Source organism: Emys orbicularis, chromosome 6 (genome assembly GCF_028017835.1).
Source record: "Emys orbicularis isolate rEmyOrb1 chromosome 6, rEmyOrb1.hap1, whole genome shotgun sequence".
NCBI lineage: Eukaryota > Metazoa > Chordata > Testudines > Emydidae > Emys > Emys orbicularis.
The window spans coordinates 98,577,433-98,602,238 of record NC_088688.1 but is presented as its reverse complement, the minus strand read 5'-3'; the positions used below and the strand labels follow the sequence as shown (position 1 = coordinate 98,602,238).

The 24,806-nt window shown below is 41.7% G+C and overlaps 1 protein-coding gene across 1 annotated transcript in view; it reads right to left on the bottom strand.

Annotated features, from left to right (window-relative positions):
- Positions 1–24,806, bottom strand: part of RORB (RAR related orphan receptor B) — a 59,681-nt gene that overhangs the window by 25,522 nt on the left and 9,353 nt on the right. Inside the window, exon 3 of the mRNA XM_065406253.1 lies at positions 23,009–23,410. Coding sequence (XP_065262325.1) covers positions 23,009–23,410 — 402 coding nt within the window. The remainder of the gene's footprint in view (positions 1–23,008; positions 23,411–24,806) is intronic.

Here is a 24,806-nt window from a genome sequence, read left to right as displayed (position 1 = left end):
TGGGGAAGAGTGTTTTGGAAATTGTTAAACAATAAAAAATATTTGTTCAGGATTGTCCTGGGGAAAAGTGTGTATAGAAGCTCAGGGAATCTTGGGAAAACAATGGAAAAATATCTTGAAACAAAGTCGCAGAGGTAATTGGCCAGAGACACTTATTTGGGCATTGAATTATTATTCCTATATTAACCAATTGATTCCAAGATACCTGGAGGGTGCATGTGCATACATGTACCATACGCCAGTGCACCCGTATCCTTTCCGGTATAGCTAATGGAGAGGTACAAGAAGTGTATCCGGTAATATATGCAAGTGCCTGGGGAAATGAAACAGGGTACTATGAAATAGTGCCAGAGGGAAATGGGGGATTATGGTGGATACGTGAGAGGGATGAAAACAAATAATAGGGAATGGGGCACCTTAATGAAAAAAAAAAGGAATTGGAATTTGGAATTAAAAAAAAATATGGTATGTACAATAAAACAATCAGCCAGACTTGTAATAATTGTAAAAAAATACACTTGCTCGAAAATATAAAATTATTTAAAAAGTTGCAGAAAACTTAAGATCTAAAATGTGTGTTTGGTACAATGTTGTATGTCAAGTAATAAAATAAAATGAAATTAAATGATAATAATATTTCAAATTTGTAAAACAACTGTATTATTTCTGCTATGCTTGTGTTTTAAATACCAAATATGTAAGCCGTATAAAAGAAAAGACAAACTTTGCAGAAAACTTTTAAAATTAAATTGTCAGATTATGTTTTTAAATATCGTAAAATGAGGCTGTAGTTCAAAAAGATCCAATAACTGGCATATTGGTACAACTGGCATGATTGGTGCGATATCACAATTACCCTGGGTAATTGGATATTGAGTGAGGGACTGTTGAGATGATGTCAAATTATTATGAATTGCGGTGATTGATATGAATGGATGTGATAAGCATGAGTTTTGGATGACTTGGTATGCCTGAACTTGCTAGAGGATTCTGGGAGCAGAATACTCTTAGCATTAGATGAATGATGTGGAAAACTGCTGGAGGTGCTGAAACTGCACTTAAATGGTTAATAATGGCTCAATGGGCATGTATGTTTCAGCATCGAACTTTGGAATATATCAGCAGAGTACCAGCTCACAAGGTAAAAAAATACATAAAATCATGATATCGGTTGGCTTGGTGCAGGCTGATATGGGTCAAAATGACCCTTTTTGGATAACATCACGCTAAGAGATTAAGTGAATGATTGATGAGAGGGTAAACGTTGATTGAGCTTTGGTCTGGGTCTGTTCTGCAGCCCCTCCTTCCAAAATATTAATTAGAGAAAACCGGTGATAAATGCCCACGAGACATATTTCTGGGACATGTGACTCCTTTGAGAACAAAAAGGTGTAAATGCTAAGCAAAGTAAATTAATTAAGTTAGTTCCCCAATTAACATCTGAAGAAGTTTGAGACTGTGAACAGAAGTCCTCGGGGTGACCTAGACCCTGCTTTGAGGGACATTTAACAGACCGAGTACCTAAAACTGGAAAGAACAGAAGAAGTCTCCATCTAGAATTGGTAGATATATCTGCCTTGTTTGCTAATCAGGATACTGTGTAAGGCCAACATAGTTACTGAGGGTTTATGCTTGGGGAGCTGAGGGCTAGTCTACACTACCTGCCTGGATTGGCGGGTAGAAATCGATCTCTCAGGGATCGATTTATCGCGTCTCATCTAGACGGATAAATCGATCTCTGAATCGACACGCTTACTCCACCTCGTCAGGAGGAGTAAGCGCTGTCGATGGGGGAGCCGCGGCGGTCGATTTGCCGCCGTCCTCACAGCGGGGTAAGTCGAATAGGATATGCCGAATTCAGCTACGCTATTCGCGTAGCTGAATTTGCGTATCTTAAATCGACCCTCCCCCTTCATGTAGACCTAGCCTGAGGCTTCTAGGAAAAGACGTGCACTGTGTATCCTTAACTACTTGTGTGATTCTTTCTCAAATAAATTACTGTGCATTAAGCATATGTGTTTCCGAATTCTCACTGGGACCGGTAACATCCACCCAGCTGTGGGCCATTAAAGATCTGTTTCAACACCCCTCTTGATGCAGTACATCATGGGAGTCATGGAGATGAAATCTGGCTGGGGAGCACAGCCTATAAAGGGGAATAGGGACGTGACAACGGAACTACAACTCCTATGAGGCAGCAAAGTAGTGTTTCCAAATTGAACTATTTCATTTTTGGTCTGAAGTATGTGGGTTTTGGGCCATACCTGAAAACTTTTGGGTTTTGGGGCATACATTTTTTTTGCCAAAAAAAATCCAGATTTTCCATGGAAAGCAGATACTTTTCACAACAAAAATCTGTTCAATTGTAAACTCAATTTTCTGTCAAAAAAAAGTTTTGGTAGATCATTTTCAATTATAGAAAAAAATACTTATTTACTATATGCAAAACCCATGGAGCCAATACAAGGTCATGAAATACTAGAGAGACCCAGGTAACACATGACATATAATTATCAATTAAACTTTATTTTGGTTCTGTATTTATCTGATTAAATTTCTTAGAACACAGACACTAATATAACTCATTCCAGGCTGATTATACAGGGCCTTAAACTGGTAAAGGCTGCTTGAACTTGACATGGAAACTTATTTGCTGTTAACTGATTTCTACACTTAATTCATAGGAATTTGAAAATTAAAAAAAACAAACACAGAGACATCAAATACCAAAGATTCTGATTCCTGAGAACTCACCACAGTTTTATTGGGCAGAATTTCAAGTTTCTGCTAAGACCGGCTAGTTTAAGTAAGTCACCTCCTTGCTAAAGTAACAGCATGACCAAGAGACCTATTTAGGCAATGAAAATATCTTAAAGAAAGCTGAAGGTGCCAGTAGAAATCTGTTTCTTTGGATTTTAGAAGTGCAGACCAGTAGAAGTATTGGTTTTCCCCAGAACAGATGCTAGTGGGAAGATGAACAAGGACTTGACTTTCTACAAAACCTCAAATACAAATGAAAGAAAGGAAAAGAAATGACAGTTTTCCTATAACAGACCTACAAGCAATTGTCCAACTGGGAAACCAGTTCACCTGAGAATTGATAACAACAGCAGGAACCAAACAAGAGTCATTACCCCTTCCTCAGAGCCATGCTCATATACTGATGAAAGAGACTCTCAAAGGTACTGGAGAAACCATCAAGATTTCTTTGAAGTACTTGCGATATCCTAGAGAACTGCTGATGCAGTAGAAAAAGAGGAAAGCTCAAACAGATACAGAAAGAAGAGAATTTGTATTAGTGCCAGCAGAATAGTTACAGGCACTAGCATCGCCAAAATTGGCAAGTGCGAAATCACTACAGCATTGGCAAAGCTGCCTCATCTGGACAGTACCTGGCTGAAGCCATAATGTAATCAGACTAGGGTGAGTTTGATTCAAGTATGTCTACACTGCAGCTGGGAGTGAGCTCCCCAACTCCAGTAGACAGACATGCACTAGTTCTGCTAAAGCTACTGCACTAAAAATAGCAGCGTGCCTGGGGTAGCCCAGATGACATCTCAGGCTAACTGTCTGAGTACAGACCTGTCCCCAAGCCCTGGGTACATCCTTGAGTGGCTAGCTCAAGCTGCCGCCCATGCTACCCCCAGCTATGCTGCTAGTTTGATGAGCTAGCTCGAGTAGAGCTAGTGTATGTCTGTCTACTGGAGCTGGGAAGCATGTACTCAGATGCCCTTGGTGACCATTTCTTGAGAAAACAGGCAGATTCAGAAGGACTGAAATAAATTACAACTGACTAAGTGACAAATAAGTATTTCAAAATCTATTGATATTTTAATTATTATGGCTGCCCAGTACCCCAAACTCCTAGAGTGTCAGTAGCGTGCCAGGGGTACCATGAGTAGGAGGAAAGTGCTGGAGATGTTTCAGCAGCTAGGCTTGTAGGTGCTAGCTCTGGTGTGTCCCGGTAAGCACTTGGACACACGGCTAAGGGAAAGGACATTTTACTAGGGCTGGCAGGAAAGGAAAAAGTTTCAAATACCCTAGGTAGAGAGGCTTAAACAGAGTTTAGAGTGAGCAACAGCAGTTCTTGTTTGGGTCCCTGGGCAGCCCAATCACGAGTCAGGGCTCTGCAGGCCTAGTGTTCGGGGTACCCTTTCCAGCCCAGAATCGATTCGAGGAAATAGGTGCTTGCAGGGTTCCAGAACAGGGTCAGCTAGTGTCTCCCATTGGGACCTCTCCACACTGGCTCCCTGCCCAGCCTACACAGTGTAACGTCTGGCAGTCACATGGATGTTCCACATGCAGCTTTGTCCACAGTCCCTGGGGTTTCTCTACAGCTCCCTGATGCCATGCAGCTCCCACTTTCAATCCCCAAACAGAACCTGGCCACTTCCTGGTTCAGGACCTTTCCTCTTACCTGGCCAGGAAAAAGGTAAGTGCAGAGGGGTGAGGGCTGATGGGAGTGTAGTCCCTTGCTTTGCAGATCCATCACCCTATGTTATTTCAATGTTAAAAGAAGAATTAAAATAGCTAAAAGGGCAGGATGTAAGTATAGGTATCAAGTTTTACCAGCATGGGAATGATTTTGCTAATATCCGTCAACACAAAGAGCATGCCCAATGTGAAATAGTTGCTTTCAGAAACCTGAGTGATCAGACTCACCTGGGTGCTTGTGCAGTTGATAGAAATGTTGCTGTTAGGGTGACCAGCTGTCCCGATTTTATAGGGACAGTCCCAATATTTGGGGCTTTTTCTTATATAGGCTCCTATTACCCGTACCTCCCAGTCCCGATTTTTCACACTTGTTATCTGGTCACCCTAGTTGCAGTTCTTTTAACAGGAGCTCAGATACTGCAGTGATGGAGGCCCTATAAGAACCAGGATGGATGGATGGATAGATAGAACTGAGTGAATACTGCCCCCTGCTGTGAGACAAGGGACAATCTTTTGTAACCCTGATCCATGTTGTGTGGCTGGAGCCAGAAAACAACAGCCTGTCTCTTCACAGTGCTTTTGTGCATCACACTTCTGTTTCTCTCCTGCCAATTCTGACTCCTGAGTGTTTTGCCAAATGTTATAGTAAGAAAGATGAAGAGGAAATAACAAAATGAGACTCAGCCCAGACAAAGCCAGCTAACATTACACAACTGGGAGGGGGGCATTAATCCAAGCAACATAGATATTCAATGTGTGGGAGAAAACTGGAAATCAGTAATATCCACAGGGACTTAGAAATGAGAGAGGACAACAGAACAGTTATGATTTTTCAAAGAGATATGGCAGAAGAAAGGCAGATAGATTTTGGGCAATTTTGGAAGAAGCTGCAGATCTTGCAGCTGAGAGATAAAAGACCCCTCTGTAAAAGTTCTCTCTGTCCTCACTGCCAAAACTTAGGTTCATGCCATAGTGCTCTCTCATCCCAAGAATTCTATCTTCCTCCTCTCTGCCATCCTTAGCTCTCACCTCTTCTATCTGTCCATCTTGTTCCAGATAAAATAATCTTCTTTCCCCACCACTATGACCACGTAACTCCACTGGTTCCACTTTCATCCATGCAAAGTTCAAACTTTCCATCATTCCTTTTAAGACTCTGCCTATGTATTATCTGTCATCCTCTGTCACTCCCCATTCATGCTCTGCTCATTCTTCTAAACCTCTTGCTCCCTCTCTCATTCTCATCTGGTGCCTTTTGTCATGCTCATTCCTTTGCTTGCAAGGACATCCCAATTCTTGTTTGCTTTCATCTTTGAAAGCAACTTCCTTCAACCTTCTTTCCACCATTGACTTCCTATGCTATCTAGTCTTCTGCCTCTGCACTACCCGACCTACTGGCGATATCAGATTTGCTTTCTGTATAATACGAATTATATTATTCGAATTAGTTTTGTCCCCTCACCCGACTTCCTTCCGTTTTCTGTTATCTTCATGTTGTATGTGTGTCTATTTTAGACTATAAACTCTTCATGGTAAGGAGCCTGTCTATTTAGATATATCTCTGGAAAGTGTCATGCAAAGCAGTGTTACTACATACATGTTTGATATAAATAAAATATAATACTATATAACAATAAGTCAATAGAAATAACAACAACAACAATAATAATAATCCCTAAATGGCACTGGTAAAAGGACATCTGAGATTATTTCCCAGCACCAGAAAAATAGTGACAAACTAGCAGGAGTTCAGAAAATGACAGCTGCATTTCTGATAGAAAAGGACTCTTTAATCTAGAAGGCAAAGGTGTAACAAGATCTAATGTCTGGAAGCTGAACAAATTCAGACTAGAAATAAAGCTCACTGTAACAATGTACCAAGTGATGTGGTCCAGCACTTGAAGTCTCTAAATTGAGATTAGATCTAGTTATATGCTGCAGAAATCACTTGGTGAAATTCTGTGGTCTGTGTTATACTGGAGGACAGACTAGATGATCATCATAGAGCCTTCTGGCCTTGAAATGTATGAAACAACAGTTGTGTGGAAGAAGGGATTTACATGTAAAGAAAGTATAAAAGACTAAAATAATCTAATTTGATTATGTGATGACCAGGGAGAGTGGGGACATAGTAAATATCTACAAAGTATGACCACAATCCTGCAAACTGCTGATCATGGGCAGACAGTTCCATTGATTTCAGTGAGTCTCTGGGCGGGTGCAACAATCCACCCATGCACAAATTACACTATTAGGGCCTATATTTGAATGACGGGGTTTGTTTAGTATGTAGAGGGGATCTAACTGGCAATAATAGAATGAAATTAAGAAAAATAAAATTAAGGCTGATTATTAGGAAAAAAATCTGGACAGTGAAGCCAACCAGAATATGGAATTGTCTTCCAAGGGAAATGATGGGGGCCTATAGTTTGGCACACTAGGGTACAGTTGTGTCCTGGAAAAGGGATGGGCTAACTGACTTAATAGGTCTTTACATTCAGTCAAGGTTTCTTTAAATTGTAGGCAGAAAAAAAGGAAACCAGCATATTTTTGTAAGATTGGCCTAATTTACAATGAAAAAATGCTCTGCAGGGAAAGTGACAATGTATGGTTAACAACTTTGATGTTCTAAAACTGGGACTGTAGCTTACAACTTCCAAAATAGCAAGTGACCTTTTCTATTTTTGATTTCAGTAGCACAGCTGGATTTTTATTTTTTTCCAACCAAGTTTCCTTATTTTAGGTTTCAGTAGACATCTCAAAGGTTACCACCTCTCAAACATACATTGTGCTGGTGAGTTAAGAAGCTACCTACATCCAAGACATATACAGAAAGCTGGACATTCCAGGTCAGGTCCCCATATGATGTAAATCAGCATAACTTGGAGCTACACCGCTTTGGCCCTCCATGTTTAATGTCAATATCAAAAGATCCCAAACTGCAGTGCTGATGGTTCATAAGGGAAAAAACTTAGACTTAGGGACAAATGCAGATCTGGTGTAAGTAGGTGCATTTTCATGTACTTGAATGAAGCTTGCACCAGCAGTGCATTTGGCCTGCTAAATATAAGCTACACTTAGAATTATGTAGTATATGCTTCCTATAGGCTCTTGAGTTCGTTCATTTGTTTCTCTTGTCTCATGAGGGAGTCCAGCTTTCTTAGCATCCCCTTCTTTTGCACTGGGAGCTGAAGAACTTTGAAGTGTGCCTCCTAAAATACCGATAATCATCCTCAATTAAAATGAATAATGAATTTTTAATTTCCCACTTACCCTCAGGATCCAGTTGAGTAGCTAAGAGCTCATCTCAGCTTATACCCTAAGTTGAGCTCTCTTAGGGATCCACTTTGAATTAATGCTGCAATAACACCACAGCTTTGTTTGATAGCTGTTGTAAGCATTTATGTCAGGTTTTTAAAATGTCACACAGCCTCTCAAGCCAAAAATCACTGATGGTGAGCCCAGGATACTGCTAGGCTGATGTCCCAGTGCCATCTGAGTCCTAATTCTAGGTTTTGTGCTTTCAAAATAAAATGTTTTACATTCTGTTCAAATATGGTCTCTGTTCTCTAGGTTTCATTTTATTAATTAATTTGTGGAGTTTTTAGGAGGTGATAGAGTTATGAATGCAGAAAAATGCAAATGAACGTCTCAACTGTGGACCAAAGTGAAGTGTATGTCCTTAATGTATATAGACTATAGCGCTGGCTGAAAAATCTCAAATTTCAAAATTTGCTGGGGAAAAGAAAAGGGGGGGGGGAGGGGAAACTTATTTTTCCTGAAAATGTTTTTTTTTCCCCTAATCTCATTTTCAAACATTTGCCAAATGATAATGCAAACAACAACAAAAATTAAAGTACCAATAGGCACAAACCTATTGTATTAATTTAATTTATATAAAAGCCTAGCAACAGGATTTGACAATGTGACATTCAAATACTGGAAACTACAGTACATTTGAATAAAGCTCTGATCCTGCAAAAAGTTGGACCCCATACTCCCAACCAGAATTCAATGAACTGCATGAGGGTTAAGGATACCTTTGCTGGAATTGGGACCATTTAGCCAAAGATGGATTTTCTGCCGATTAGAAACAGGTTAGCGGACAGTAGAAGCACATACCACAGCAACTGAATAGTTAAAAGACTACAGGACATGGACTCTATAAACAACGTTTAATTATTACAGATATATTTAAAAGTTTTTGAGATGAGCTGCTTTGTGACTCTTTCCAGTGTGGAATCACAGCTCACAGAAAGATATCTTTATACAGTCCTGGAGCATTAAAATTCAATCTATCCTGCAATAAGGGGGTGTCTATATTTATTATTATTATTATTGTTATTATTAGAACAAGAAATAAATTTTCAGCTGAATTTACCTGGAAGGACAGGAAATTCCTGAGGGACTGGTGGCATTTTAAGGCTCTTGGAGTGTAATCAGAAAATCTGTGGCCCACAATAATATTTAATAATTCAGAAGAGAATCAAACACACACAACCAAGTACATTAAAAGAGATGGGACTTCTCATATACTTAAAGTTAGGCATTTGCTTCAGTACCTTGCTAAAATGAGGCCATAGATTTCACAAAATCTAAGAATGAACATTTTGCCTTTTGTTTTTAATATTTTTTAAAAAAATCATGACAATATTCTAAAAATAATTCACATCTTCCCTGGCAGTGTTAGAAACTAACACAGGCCAATATTGAACTAGTGCATAGGAACCAAAAAGTGAAACTGACTAGAAACAAAACTGGCCAGTTCGAGTGATTTCATTGCAAACAGCAAACAAGCAACATATATAGTGAGACTTGCAGCCTTGCTTTAAGAGTCCCGATGAAATAAAACAGATGTTTAAAATTAGCAGTGCCCAGACATTTCTTCCAATGCAAGACACGAGTTACTAATGAAGCTGGGAACAGCAGCATAAACAATACTAAAAAGGAAGTACAACATTCTCAACCGTGAAATAGTGGATAGTGACAAGCCTACAACAAACAATGTGGTTTTCCAACACATCTACTGCACAGGACACAGTATTTGAAAATGGAGACGTGGTTTTGGGAAAAGAACCTATGATGCATATTCCCCATGCATATATTCTAGAAAATGCACTATAGATGTATAAAGTTTAGCTGCTCCAAGCAGCTATAAGCTACACATGCTCACCTGTGCTCTAGTTGACTATGGTTAAAGGGAGATCCACAAAGAACACATGTCAGAGTCTAGGGGCAATGTTAATTATTGTGAGAGAGCAATGCATTATGGACTTGACATGCAGAATAACAGTATACAGAGCAGGAAGGGGATCAGCCAGAGACAACGTAAACAAGCCCTAAGACGAGGGGAGGATAAATGCTGGAATACAAAGGCTGCTCAGATGGTGGAGCAGGTGTCTAAAAAGGAAAGAAGGTACAGAAACAGAACTCCAGCACACATTTACTCTCGCAGATACCATAGTATTTCTGTGCTTCTGCGTGGCATGGGCATCATAGTTGCAGTTGGCATAGTCTCCCAGAGGTGCTCGTCCCTCCATCACCTGCCCTGCTGACACCCCTCTGGATTTCTATCATTCATGTCAGTTACTGTTCATTTAGGGGCCCTAACACTTACTTTGCAGCTACTCTACCTCCCATTTCCGAGCCCCAATTGCTCTTGCAACTTCTGTGACCCATTCCCTCCAGAACGTCCTCATTACGGGCCAGTTGTGACAGTACCAGTTGCCAGATTAAACTACTTCTGCTACTGATTTTGCTGCTCCATGCCATATGCTTTTGTGTGAATTAAATGGCCATCCCTCTGACATTTAATGGGCATGGTGTATCTCGTTATTCATTACTCAGTGCTGGCTGTACATTGGTCTTTTACAATTCTTTATTATGTGCCAGCAGCGTTCAGGGCGCTGTGCAAAACGAAGACAGTCATGATCCCTGCCCTGAGAAGAATACAATCTTTCATCACAATATTTCATGGGAAACTTGTGGTTACATGATGCTTCGCTTATTCTGCACATCTATAGAGGTATGTTTAATAGACACTTTTTTGTGCACTCAATGGAATAAACTAGTTTTATCAGTTTACAATATAAGGAGTTATTCCCATTTTTTTATTTAGACAATGTCCCTTTAAGAAAATTAAAAATGCAGCCTATTTCACTGGAATATATTTAACACATCTTGGAGTACAATCCATGCTAAAGTCTGTTCTTGCTTATTAAAAATTGTAAGTACATTTAAATTTATTATTATTTCTAATTCATTTTGGAAAAGTGGGTCCAAACTGTCATAAAAATCACAAAAATGTTGCCCTGATTTTTTTCCATCAAAAATGTCACTGAAATTATGACTTTCAAAATGTACCATCCATCTCTATTTATTTGTACTACAATTACAAATTTGTAGTGTAATGCGCAAGGTCATGTATTTAGGGTCTAATAATAAGAATTTCTGTTACAAGTTGGGGGCTCATCAGTTGGATGCAACAGAGGAGGCCCGTGACCTGGACAGATGACTCTGAGCCACCAAAGCAATATGGGTATCAAAAGGCCAATGTAAGCCTAGAATGTATTTGCTTAGGAATTTCCAGTAAAGAATGAGACGTATTAATGCCATTGTACAAGGCAGCGGTAAGACCTCACTTGGAATACTGTGTACAGTTCTGGCCACCTGTGTTCAAGAAAGATGAATTTAAACTGGAACAGGTGCAGAGAAGAGCTACTAGGATGATCAGGGGAATGGAGGGCCTGTATTATGAGAGGTCTATCAAAAAAAAAAAAAAAAAAAAACAAGGTTGAGCTGGGATATGATTGCTGTCTGTAAATACATTAGGGGAATAAATACCAGGGAGGGTGAAGAGCTATTCAAGCTGAAGGACAATGTTTTCACAAGAATACATGGATATAAACTGGTCATGAACCAATTTAGGCTGGAAATTAGAAAAAGTTTTTTAACCATCACAAGGGTGAGGTTCTGGAACAGCCTCCTAATAGGAGTTATGGGGACAAACAACTTGATAAGTTTTGAGAGAGTGGACAAATTTATGAATGCAATTGTATGACATGGTTGTTTGTGATGGTAGGGGACAGGGCTCAACAGTCCTGGGCCTCACTGTCTTAGGACAGTTTCTGTCCTATGTTCCTAAAGCTCATGCTTCAGGCTTTCAGCTGTCTAATAGCAGAGGTCAGGAAGGGATTTCCCCCCATTCCTCCAGTGTATTCTGGGAGTGGTTTTTTTATCTCCTTCCTCTGAAGCATAAGGGATGGACATGGCTGGAGATGGAAGAGTGGGTGGGGTGGGCCAGGACTTTGAGGTGGCTCCAAGCATTATCTCTCTCAGGTACTCGGCTGGCTCAGGGTCTAACTGATCACCATATGTGGGGTAGGAAAGGAATTTCGCCCAAGGTTGTTGGTGATTTTAGATGGTCTCGCCCTCCTTTGCAGTCTGTGGGAGTGGGTCACATGCCAGGATTATCTGGGTATATCTCCCTTAATCATTTCCCTGACCTCAAGCACTGTGTCCCTCCTGTTTTCTGTCTGCGGCCCATAATTATCTAGTCTCCTGTGAGTTGCAATGCTTTGGTCTGGTTTTGGTTGTTGGTTTTAGTGCAATGGTGGTGTTGGTGTCCTGTGATATACAGGAGGTCAGATTAAGTGATCTAGTGGTCCCCTCTGGCTTAAACTCTGACTCTTGCAGTATTGCCTCAAACCTCCAATTAAAACATTGTCCCGAGTGCTGTACAAACTCATTTCCAAAGGAAAACTGCCTTCCCACCCATCCCCCCAACATGATATACGATAAACAAAAAGGAAATAAACTTTAAATCACCCTAGGCAGAACTCTGTTTAAACTTCTACAACAAACTTAAAGGGCAATATTTAAAAGGCTTTGAGTCTAGCGTAAATTGATCAAACCCCAATTAGGTACACTGCCGACGGCCGTCATTTGTAACATTATAGTGACTTTATTAGCAGGCCTACAACTGACATGTGAATTGACTTAATCTTAAAAGAAGTTGAGTCCCTTTCAGAGATATACTGAAGCGATTTTGACTTGTAGGAAGATCTGGTCTGAGGCATTCTTTAAGGTATCTACTACATTTTCAAACAGTTAAACTAAATAATTTCAAATTAATTGCTTGATTACATAAATAAGTACTAGACTCATGCAATTTAAAAAAACACATTTCGCCATGCTTATTGAACTGCAATGGTGTATGTGTGTGTGTAAGACAGAGAGAGAGAGATGAGAGATGGTCCGGATCCAAAGCCCATTGATATCAATGGGAACTTCTGGGTGGTAAGCAATTTGAAAATCAGGCCAGTTATTTAGGTGCTTAAATATTGGCCGAGGCACTTAACTTAAAGCCCTTATTTGTGAAAATCTTGTTTATTTTCAAAGACTGAATCATGGGTTATACCACAGACTGAATTCCCCCAAAAGTCATTACAGTTCAGTAAGCAATTAAATATGCCTCGATTAAATTGTAACAACATAGTAAGTTATCTATGTACATTTAGTTCATTTTAAACTGTCACATTGTGTAACAAACTCTAATAAGGCCACTGCATACATCTATAATTAGGTTGTTTTCAGTTAATTTTAACCCTATGACACATGACAACTTGCTTGAATGAGAAACAAAGCATTGTAAAACTAGCAAAAAATAATCCTCTGCATTTCTGCAAAGGTATACAGTACTTTTTGAGGCCAGATCAAACATTTATTTCTAAATGGTAAGCCCAGAGCAGCTAAAAAACCAGGTTTTACAGTGAAAAGGAAACAAATGAAAAAAAAAGGTTCTTCAGTTCAGTATCAGCTGAAGCAAGAATGATGAAGGTGTTTCGGTTTTGCCATGTTCTAGTTTAATTCTCTGTTTTTCTGTCCTTTTGTCCCTTTTTCTGATGTAGTTGAAACAGTTTCTGACTGAGGAAAGCCATCAAATTAGTTTTAAATCTTGCCATACACCTCTCTCTCTCTTTGTGAGTTTAAGAGGGAAAGTATGAGAGGGGAGGAGAGAGAGAGAGAATTAACAAAATAGTTACAGTGATAGTTACAAAATTAAGGGGGATTTTTTTGGTCTAAACTGTGTCAGATGTGCTGAAATGGGCATACAACTGTCATATTAATTTATTTTGACTATCACCTTTAAATAGGTATGGAAAGTAAGGTTATGATGGTATGGAATAGTGCCCAAAGGGTGTCTGTGGAATACACACATTGGAGTAGTTTAATTAGTCACTAGATGGCAACGTTGCTCCATTGAAATATAGCTTTAAGACATATACTGTAGCTGTACTGGAGGGGATTTTAAAACAGGAGTTGAGAAATGTGACTTCATATCACCTCTGGAAGAGAGATCTTAAAATATGGCCTAGGAAAGAGAGAGGCAAAGAGAGACACAAGGCTCATAGGACTACAGTTATAGATGCATCAGTTTGTTCAGGTTTATCATGCATGTGTGTTGCAATGGCAAGAAAATCCTATAGAATAGGTGGGATTTTAACATAGTAGTTGGCAGTATAGTATCTTTGACATTTCTGAAATATTAAGAAGACATTTTAAAATTTTAAATATAATTTTAGGGAGGGAGATGGGTTACAGTACAAGTCTGTCAGTCTCCTGAATGTCCCTTCAAGTAACGTTTGACTGAAAAGATCATCTTAAGTTACATGCCTGCTGAAATCCAACTCGGCAGAGAGGACAAATTCTGGAGTGACTGAAGCAGGAGTTAGAGAAAACAAAATTCATACTCTTGGGGACATATTTTTTTCAACGGTTAGGTTATGTCTACACCTCAGCCTATGTTGGCAAAATTTATGTCGCTCAGGGGGGTGAATATTCCAGACCCACTGAACGATATATATTACACTGACATAAGCGCTCATGTACACAGTACTATGTCAGCAAGAGTGCTTCTCCCGCTAACATAGCATCTGCTGCTCACGGAGGTGGGTTTTTTATGCCGATGGGAGAGGTCTCTCCCTTCAGCATAGAGCATCTTCATCAGATGTGCTGCAGTGGTGCAGCTGTAACGGCGCAGCTATGCTACTGCATATATAGATATACCCTTAGAAATGAAATATACTACATGGTCTAGCAAGAAAGTGTAGTGCTATCATAGGAACCTGGTATACGAGGCAAAGCATATAGCTTCAGTTCAAAGTGCTGCTGAAATCCCGATAGAATGTCAGCACGTAGGGATAGACCCAGCTCCCATTAAAGTCAATGGGAGCTTTTCCATTGATATGAAGGGGGAGTTGGATTGGGCCCTTAAAATGCATCAATGAAGGAGTCAAAAGCTTTTAAAAATTAATATCTCATATAAAAATGAGTAATTGTGTGATAAATTCCTGGTTGTCAGAGTGCTTTAATAATAAATAATAATAACAACACTTTACTGTATATAATGCTGTTTATCCAAGGACCTTCAACATTTTTATACACTGAACTGAATCATGGTTGAAACCTTCAAGGTATTGAGCATTGTAGTTTCTGTGAGGCTACCTGAACCCTTAATTGGAAGTTATTTTGCCCCCTACTTCTACCCATATTTTGGTTTTCTTTTCTGTTAAACACCAGTGGAGGTTTTTTAACTTTAAATGTAACTGTTTATTTTCGCCATGTTGCAGACCTTGCTTTGCTTTTGGTTTCTGGTTGAAGGCAGGGTCAGAGCCAGCCCTACATTTTGCAGAGGCCTGTGTGAAATAAAGCCTGCACTCCTCCCACACAGCACACTAAAGGGTGGCTACAGGTGTTAAAGCACATTAGTTCATTCACAGTGGAGCAGGCTAAGGGGATAATATCAGGCCAGATGATGTCAACATGGTTCACTATTTCACAGTTGCTTATTGTAGTAGAAACTTCTAGATACACAAGGCTGGTAGGTGCAGCTTAAGTAGATTACCACCACTTCCCGCCCTCTGTTAAGAGCTGATGTAAAGAGCTACCAGAGGAAGCCATTTGTGACGCACAACAACATTTTTATTGGCCCTATAAAACCCAGGAACTTTGCTATGCAATTGGGAATGCCATCTACCTTACTTATTAACTATTTGCTTATGTATATATAGATACAGATACTCCTGTAACACTCTCTACAGTTGTATCCCTGAATAGGCTTCCCCCCACCCCCAACAGATATAATAATAAATTGTTATCCTTCTGTGGATTTTTCAGGAACTAAGGGGATGGGGCATGCTCCTTTCCCTCAAAATAATATTAAATGACTATCAACTTTCCCATTCATCTTCCATAGCAGCCAGTTGTCTTGTATCAGACCCCAGTCTTGACAAGAGATTCACCAATGTAGGTGTGGTATTAGGAACTGTACCTTAAAATAGTTTAGTATCCCAGACAGAAAGTGTGGGAGAGGGGCAGTGCAGAAGCCCATGTTGTTATACAGAGGCAGTTTGAACTGTGTCACTGAATAAAGAGGATTTCTTTCAAGCCTCTTGGACCCAAAGTCATTACTGAACACCACAGTGGAATCCCCTGCAATCAAAGGGACTCCATGATGCCTACACTGGTGGCTTTCTTTTGCAGAATCGGGCCTTATAAAATGAGAGAAGTGAATTTAGCTGATCATAACTAGAGCAGTGTTAAATTCAGTGGAGTCATCAAATCCTTGTTCTGCTGCAGTCCACACAGACTTTTATCTCATGAATTTCACTATGAATTTCAGGTTTGAAACCCAAAAATTAAAAGGTAAACTCTGTCAAATCTGCCAAATTTCACCTGCTTTGTTCTAATGGTTCATGATTCTCGGAGAACAGTTTCCATCACTCTTCAAAAAGAAAAAAGAAAAGAAAAAAAAAGGGACCAGATCCTAAGCTGGTGCAAAGCTGAGGATCTGCCCCTATATATTTATTTTGTTTTTAAAACAAATTGTGAGTAGTCTTTTTTTTATTTTGCTATGTAATAGGAATTAGGATATTGGAACATATTTCTTCCAATAAATAGCTTTTCCAGTTATCAAATGCCTTAGTTTTGCATCTATGTTTAATTACCCACAAAGCCTGTTTATTGCTTCATATACTTAATCATGAACATTATTTCTTAGCTAGCAAAAAGACTTCCCAGTTTTGCTTCTATGCCCTGGTTACTGCTTTTGATTTTATATATATATATATATATCCCATATTTAATAGAGGACAGTCATTTTACCCTCTTACCACATACTGTGACCAGATCATGTACAGTTATACAGGGAACTATTCAACCCCTTTGAATAAATGCATTATGTTTCTAAATACAATGTGGGAGCCTGGAATTTAACTACTATTTGTTGATATTTCCTCCTACAGACCTATTTGCTGTTACAATATTTAGGAACACAAATTGACATGCAGTACTTGATTATCTAGCCCATAAAAAAGCCTCATGTTGCCTTGGCATGATAGTATCATGTTTTTTTAAAATATCCATTGGGTATCAGTATTGAACTTCAAAATGAAGAGATGAACATGACATTAACATGTCTACATTTTCATTACTGATATTAATGGCTGTGAACTTAGATTCAGAACATAGTGAAGATTTTTTTTTAAAAGGTTAAAAATAACATGTTTTTTAAAGAACAAATCGTGCCAGGCAAACCTGACTTATTTTTTCTAGGAATTACAAAATTAGTACATGAAGAAGGGACCATCGACAATGTGTAAAGCATTTGATAGGGCACCTCATGAAATCTTATTTATAAAATTAAATCAAATTGGCTTTTAAGTGAACACCATGACATGGACTGCAAATGGCTGATGGGCCACGAACAAAATAATGCTCAAAGGCAATTTATTCAGTTGCAACAAGTTGTTTGGTGGGGTGCAACAGGGATCAGTGTTAGGTCTAGTCCTACAAATATTGAACATTTTCTCTAATAACCTGGAAGAGAGGGTTCGCCACATGTTATTGAAATGAGCAAATGATTCTAAATTGTAAGGAAGTGCAAATGTAAGTGAGGAGAGAGACAATTTAAAGTGACCAAAAGAGGTTAAAAATATGGCTACAGAAAAAGGAGATTCAGCCTTGGAAATATGCAAGCTAGTATATCTTGGGAAGCTAGCCCCAAGTGAGAAATTTGATGTGGGGGAGAAAAGAACAAAGCTCTAATATCAAAAGAGATGTAGGGGTTAGAGCGAGCCGCAAAATAGAGGTTAGTGGGCATATAAAGTGGAAGCAAAAAATGCCACAGTGATTCTGGATCGTCTCTGCAGAGCCAACATGTCCCAAACCATGGAGCCATTTGTGTCTCTCCATTTCTCCACATGATTCTGACGAGAATAAACTTGCAATCAGTTTTGGGTATCTCAGTACCAGAGAGATGTAAAGCAATTTATGGGAGTTGTATAAAATACAGCAACATGTATTTTGGCTGCAGAGTTTGAGAGATTGATTCTTGAGGTAAGATTAATAGAGTGGGTATAGTACCCACTGGCTAAGTGACAACTAAGGAGTGGCAAGATAACCAACTAAAAGTATTTTAAGAATATAAACAGCAGAAGAAAATTTAATCTGAAAAATTTCCTAACCATGAGATTGGCTGGAATGTCTCCAAAGAGTAGTAATAGAATTAATGGAACATTAATGTCACTTGGGACAGTTAAAGTAAGACTGAGTAAATCACTAGAAAATATCCTATAGGGAGCAATCTTCATTGGCATGGTATCAACTTAATACTTACTTTCCATCTCTATTTTCTATTATTCTCTATCATTTTCACATAATACAGGCCATAACTCAGGAAAGCACTTCTACTCACACACCAGTTAAATACATACTTAAATTTAAGCCCAGGCTTCAGTTTCATTGAAGACAACAGGACATAATCACATGCTAAACATTAAGCATAGGCTTAAGAGGTATCCTGAATGGGGGGAGGGAGGACTTAAGCATGTGCTTCAGTGTTTTCATATATTGGGGCCATGGACTGCAGAGCAGTTTTCCAAAAATTCCAGCAATACAGCATTAGCACATCTTTTCTATTTTGCTTAAACATCCCTCTTTACTAAAGAGTGAGCCAGGTAGGCAGAATTATTTATATATAACTGGAAAGTCAACAAAAGGACAGAAGATCTGAAAAATATGTTGATTTCTTATTTATACTAAGCGACATACAGTCATTGTACTGAACAGTTCATTCCCTTGTGAATAATATTACTGGTTCCCGCAGTTAAAGACACAAGGAACATCTCCCAAACTAACAGGATCTTTCAGAATGGAATGAAATTGATGTCAATTGAGATTCAGTAGAACCTCAGAGTTCCGAATACCAGGGTTATGAACTGACCAGTCAAGCACACACCTCATTTGGAACCAGAAGTACACAATCAGCAGAGCAGCAGCAGAGACAAAAAAAGCAGCAGCAGAGACCAAAAAAAGAAGAAGCAAATATAGTACAGTACTGTGTTATATGTAAACTACTAACAAAACAAAGGGATCATTTTAAAAAAAGATTTCACAAGGTAAGGAAACTGTTTTTGTGCTTGTTTCATTTAAATTTAGATGGTTAAAAGCAGCATTTTTCTTCTCACAGTAAAGTTTCAAAGCCGCATTAAGTCAATGTTCAGTTGCAAAGTTACAACTATTTCAGAGTTCCGAACAACCTCCATTCCCAACAGGGCCGGCTCTAGGTTTTTTGCCGCCCCAAGCAAAAAAAAAAAAAAAAAACCTCTGAGAGCGCAACTGCCGAAGCAAAAAAAACCAAACAACAATCCGGAATGCCGGCCCTGGAATTCTGCTGCCCCAAGCACGTGCTTGGTTTGCTGGTGCCTAGAGCCGGCCCTGATTCCCGAGGTGTTTGTAACTCTGAGGTTCTTCTACTGTATGCCAATTGACACTAGTTGACGATCTGGTCTTAAGAGTGTCCACAGTAGTTTTCATTCATTTAAAAAAAAAATAGAACTTGGGTAAAATTTTCAAAAGTAACTTAGACACTTCGGCAGTTAAGTCTCACAAAGGGCTAGATCCATAAAGGAAACTTAAGCTCCATATTGCAATACCTAATGTTTAGAATCCTGCCACCCGCTGAAATCTTTAGCTGTAACTTAGTCATTGGGTCAGAGAGAAAGTGAGAATGACTCTATAGACAAGTGGTTAGCACACTGTCCTGGGAGACCTGGGTTCCAGACCCTGTTCCAATGACTATTTAAGTATTTCATAAAAAGTGGAACACCTTCAACAGGAGAGATGTGCTTCAGTGCTTTCCTGTTTTGGGACCACGGACTGTAGGACAGTGAGAGAGACAGAGAGACCCACCCCAGAATACCATATAGCCCAGCAGTTAGAGTACTCACCTTCTTCCTTTCTGTTTGTGTGGAGCCTGATCTGGTAGGCATGCTCTACGGTGGCCTCTGAGAATGCCTACAGATTGGCCTCCACAGGCGAGATAGGTTAGGGAATTCCTAGCTTGAGGATCCTGCTGGGGCTGAGGTAGCATCAGGATTTAGGCAGTGTGCATGTTCAGTGGCAGAAACGTAGGCACACTGGGGACTTTACCAGTGAAAACGTAGCAACCTAGGGAATTTAGGTGCCTACAGGGTTAGGTGGCGGCTGAGCAGAGGTTTTGAGGATCTAAATTTTGGACTTAAGTGCCTAAATTCCTTTGTGGCTGTAGCCAAAAACATTTGCTTGGTCCTACTTTCCCTACCCAAATTTGGAGCTAATATAAGGCTGCTCACCCACCAAACGGTTTTCAGTTTCACTAAGGGGAGAGCGTGAGAATTCTTCCTGTGCTGAGTTCCACTCTCCTCTGATAAACCCTCACACTCCTCAACCTTGTCCCATCCTCAGGAAGCTAAAGTTACCCTGAATAGCAGAGGGAAATGTAGGGAAAGGAAAGGGCGAGTGCCAACTCAGTGCTCACTAAATCGTCTTATTACAGTGTGTTGAAGAGGCAGTTGTCTGATGTGCTCACCTCTGGTATGATGAGAGGGAGTGGAAGAGCAAGGTGAGCCCAGCCCAGTTTTTTGCTAGGAAAGCAAGGAAAGAATGAAGATTTAGGTAGGGATACTGTCTTATCTGAGTGAACCTGAAGGACGAGAGAGTTTGGGCCTGATCTAAAACCCACTGAAGTAAATGGAAAGACACTCACTGACTTCATTGTTTCTGGGTCAGGCCCACAGAGAGCCCAAGAAGCAGTGGGGCAGCACCTCATCATCCCCACCCGATCAATCTACTGCAGTGTTTCTGTTGGCACACCACAGAAGCTATCGGTGCCCTGGTGCAGGTGAGTATTGGCTCACAGTTTTTTAGATAAACAAGTAGCAAATAGGCTGATGGTACAAATTACAGCAGCATCTTTACTCTCATTACAAAGTCCCTCCCTACACAAGATACTTCAGGGGCACAAGTGGTGGTATCTATTTGACTTGACTTTTCTCCTTTGTTCCCACCCCAGACATCTTTAGGCATAAATTGGAAATGTGACTCTTCCAAAGCATATGGACACGTTTTCTCAAGCCAAGGTGCACATACAAAACATTCAGTGTGTGCAAAGAGCTCAAAGATTTGGTTTTGTGAGAGTGAACCTATTTTAGTTTATTTTTTTACTGATGTTATAGATCAGTGGTTCTCAACTGCGGGTCTGCGAGCCATTTCAGGGGTGCCAAGGGGCCCTGCGGCTGAAGACTGAAGCCCTGAGCCCCGATGCCCTTTGCAGGGCTAAAGCCCAGAGCTGTGGGGCTGAAACTCCCACGGGATTGAAGCCTCCTATGGGATTGAAACCCGGAGCCATGGGACTGAAGCCAGGAGCCCTGGTGCCACCCCGCAGGGCTAAAGCCCCAATACCAAGGGGTGGAGTTGGGAGGATATAAGGGGCATTGTTCCCCCACACACACACTTCAGTGCCTTACCCAGAGCTGGGCAGGCCTGGGGGCAACTCCACACCCTCCCCCACCTCCTTCTCTCCCCCTGCCCCCTGGCCAGGTCAGAGGTGGGAAATTGGAGCCAGGCACTGAGGGCAGCTGCTGCTCTGACTGCTGCCATGAATTGGGCAGCCACAGAGCTCTCCTATCTCCTGCTGCGGCTACTGGTGGTGCCCAGGATTGTGGCTGCTCCTCAGCTCCTAGCACCCTTTTACTGCTGGAGCAGGCGGTAAGAGCCACCCAAGTAGGTGACCCGACTCCTGGGCAGCAGAGTCCTCAGGGAGCAGTGACCGCAAGGCGGGGGCCCCTTCCGGGCTCCCAATATACAGCCCCTAGCTACCTCCCTATCCATGCACAGCCCCTAGCTACCCCTCTTCCCTGCACCGCTCTCTCCACACAGACCCTAGCTACTCTTCTCCCTGCACCCTGAGCTACCTCCCCTGCCTGCACATAGCCCCTAGATACCCCCTGCCTGCACCTTGAGCTGTTTTCAAACTGAGCTGAGCCCCACTCTACTCCCCCCCCATTTGATTTATAAGTTTTGGGTGCAGCGTCCCCCCACCTCCCAGACAGGCTGGCAGGACTGCTGAGGTGAGTCAGGGGGTGGAGGTGGTGATCCCTCCCTGGGCCACGCTGTGCAGAGCTGGCCCGAGCCCTGCTCCCCCCAGATAGAAGTCAAACTACACCTATGTCCAAGGGCACCACCTCCCCACACCTTCCCTGGAGGTTTTATAGCATGGGGCGGGGGGGGGCTCAGATAGAAAAAGGTTGAGAACCTCTGTTATAGATTACCCTTTTCCTCTTGTTTTTTAATTAAACCCAATTAGAGAGGTGTTACCCTATAATTTTATTCTAAACCACAACTGACTCAGCATTCATCACTTGTTGAGGTGGGAAGCTCTTAATTAGTAAGCCAGCCTCTTTTTCTTTTTTCTTTTTCTTTTCTTAGAATAGAATACAGTGCTTTCAGCTGAGTGTGTACAAGTGAGAGCTTGAGCCATTTTATTTAGTTAGAAACCTTCCCTAGAGTGTGACCAAAAGAACATTATTGTTCACCCAAACCCAGCCTTTTTTGCTGTCTGAAACACCTGGCAGAAGGCTTGCTCTATCATTTGCACTGGCAGCTAAAGGAAAACTTGAGTAAGATGTATGTCCAAAACATCCAGAGAGTTAATCAGGAGAATACAAATCACAGCCTATTTCGGGCCAGATCCTCATCTCAGTTACACTGCTTTAAATCAAGAGATCAGTGAAATTACTCCAAATGTACATCTGTGTAACTGAGATCAGAATCTGGTGCTCATTTTAATAAACACAATAGAATGAGCCACCTTAGGGACTCTTTGTTTTGACAAGAATATGTATAGCTGTCAGAAAAGATCATTAAACCCTTCTGGTAATGAGCTCATTTGAAACAAGCTCCCTATTAGTAATTATCACTTGGTTTTGATTGATTCATCAGTTGCTTTCGGTGTTCCAGTTTCATAAACAGTTCATGAATTGCTGAGTTAAGAAATGTAATCATTATTTTAGAATTTGGTAAACTCAGTCAACAACGAAAAAACCCAGCCAGTCAGCCAGCCCTGTTTCAGGACCAGTCCATTCTAAATGAATTGGCTGTGTACCATATCCATTATAGCTGGACTGCAATTTATTCAACAACAAAGAAAGTCATATGGAACAGTGAATGCTTGAGAAGTGAAAATTTTTCTTACCTATTTCAGTCATGGTTATCCCTGGAGCTAATTGCCCATTGTTGAAAGAGCTATAGGTAAACAAGTTTGGTACAGAAGTGAGGTCATAGATTGGTTCCTGCTTTATCTGTTTGATTCCAGTCATGTCTAACCCAGACTGATCTGGGGAGGGCTGGGCAGAATCCACATTATAATAACCCTCGGACTTTGGCAGGTCAATGACATGCCCATTCGAGTAAGTGCCACCAGTTTCGTTGTTCAGGTTGCTCAGGCCGTTACTGATGCTGCTGCTGTATACCCTGGCAAGGGCTTCTGCCTCACCACTCTGCTGCTGCCGTTGCTCCTGTAATCGCTGCTGGTGCTTCTGCACTTCAGCATACAGGCTGTCCCTCTGCTTTTTGGACATTCTTCCAAATTTCACAGCTGAAAAGCAAACCATAACAGAAACCATTGCTCTCTTTTCTTAAATCATTTTCCTATTTACATCACTTTTGCCCTGTCTTTCTGCCGGGGAAATCAGAAATGATACAAAGCTGCAGACTACACATGTATTATGAAAGCTGAAGCATTATGCTCTTGATTTGCAAGGTACCAACATTGCTCCATTTTGACAGACAGGGTCTCAGTCAAGCAACATACTCCTCCCTGCTGTGAATGTTAAAAAAGACCTGGCATCTTTCTCTTGTCTTTCTGCGTTAGCTACACAACAACCCAGAGGTATATAAAACTTACAACCTTTAGATTTGTATCCCATGTGATTTATCAACTTGCTCCCAAACCTGTAAACTATGCACTAACTGATTAGTGCCTTCTGATGAAAACAAATCCTAAAGCCCTATTATTGCAACCTTTCAAGGGGCTATCTTCACACTCCTATTTTTTTAAAAAAACCAACATTACAGGTTAGAGTTAGGACCTGCAGGCAGGGCCGGCTCCAGGCACCAGGCAACCAAGCTGGTGCTTGGGGCGGCACCTGGAGGGGGGCGGCGCGGCGCTCTGGCCGCCTGGGGGAGAGCCGAGCCCCAGCCGGGGCTCGCCGCCCTGCCCCCTGCGCTCTGGCCGCCGGGGGGGAGCCGAGCCCCAGCCGGGGCTCGCCGCCCTCTCGCCGCCCTGCCCCCGGCGCTCTGGCCGCCGGGGGGAGAGCCGAGCCCCAGCCGGGGCTTGCCGCCCTTTCGCCGCCCTGCCCCCGGCGCTCTGGCCGCCGGGGGGAGAGCCGAGCCCCCGCCGGGGCTCACCGCCCTGCCCCCGCCGGCGCTCGCCGCCCTGCCCCTGGCGCTCTGGCCGCCGGGGGCGGGGAGAGCCGAGCCCCCGCCAGGGCTCGCCACCCTCCTCCCAGGGCTCCGGCCGCCCTCCCCTCCGGCGCCCTCCCCCCGGCCGCCGGGGGGAGAGCGGAGCCCCCGCCGGGGCTCGCCACCCTCGCCCCGGGGCTCCGGCCGCCCTCCCCCCGGCGGGAGAGCGGAGCCCCCGCCGGGGCTCGCCGCCCCCCCCCGGCTCCGCCCCCCCCCCGCGGGGGGGGGGGGGGGGCGGGGCAGCAGAGGCTTTTTTGCCTGGGGCGGCAAAAAAGCCAGAGCTGGCCCTGCCTGCAGGGAAATAACAGACTTGAAGGTAAGCAGCATAAATGAATGGCACATCTGCCATAAAGGCAAGACTTATGGATTTACACAGTCATATTTTACATAATCTCCATGTGTAAAATCTGTACATTCTTCACTGATGACAAATGAAGGAAATAGTGTTACTTTTAGAGTAAGTCAGCATTAGAGTGCAAACTGGATTCTCCAGCACTTTAAATCTTTAGAGACTCATGTCTTCCTAAAAG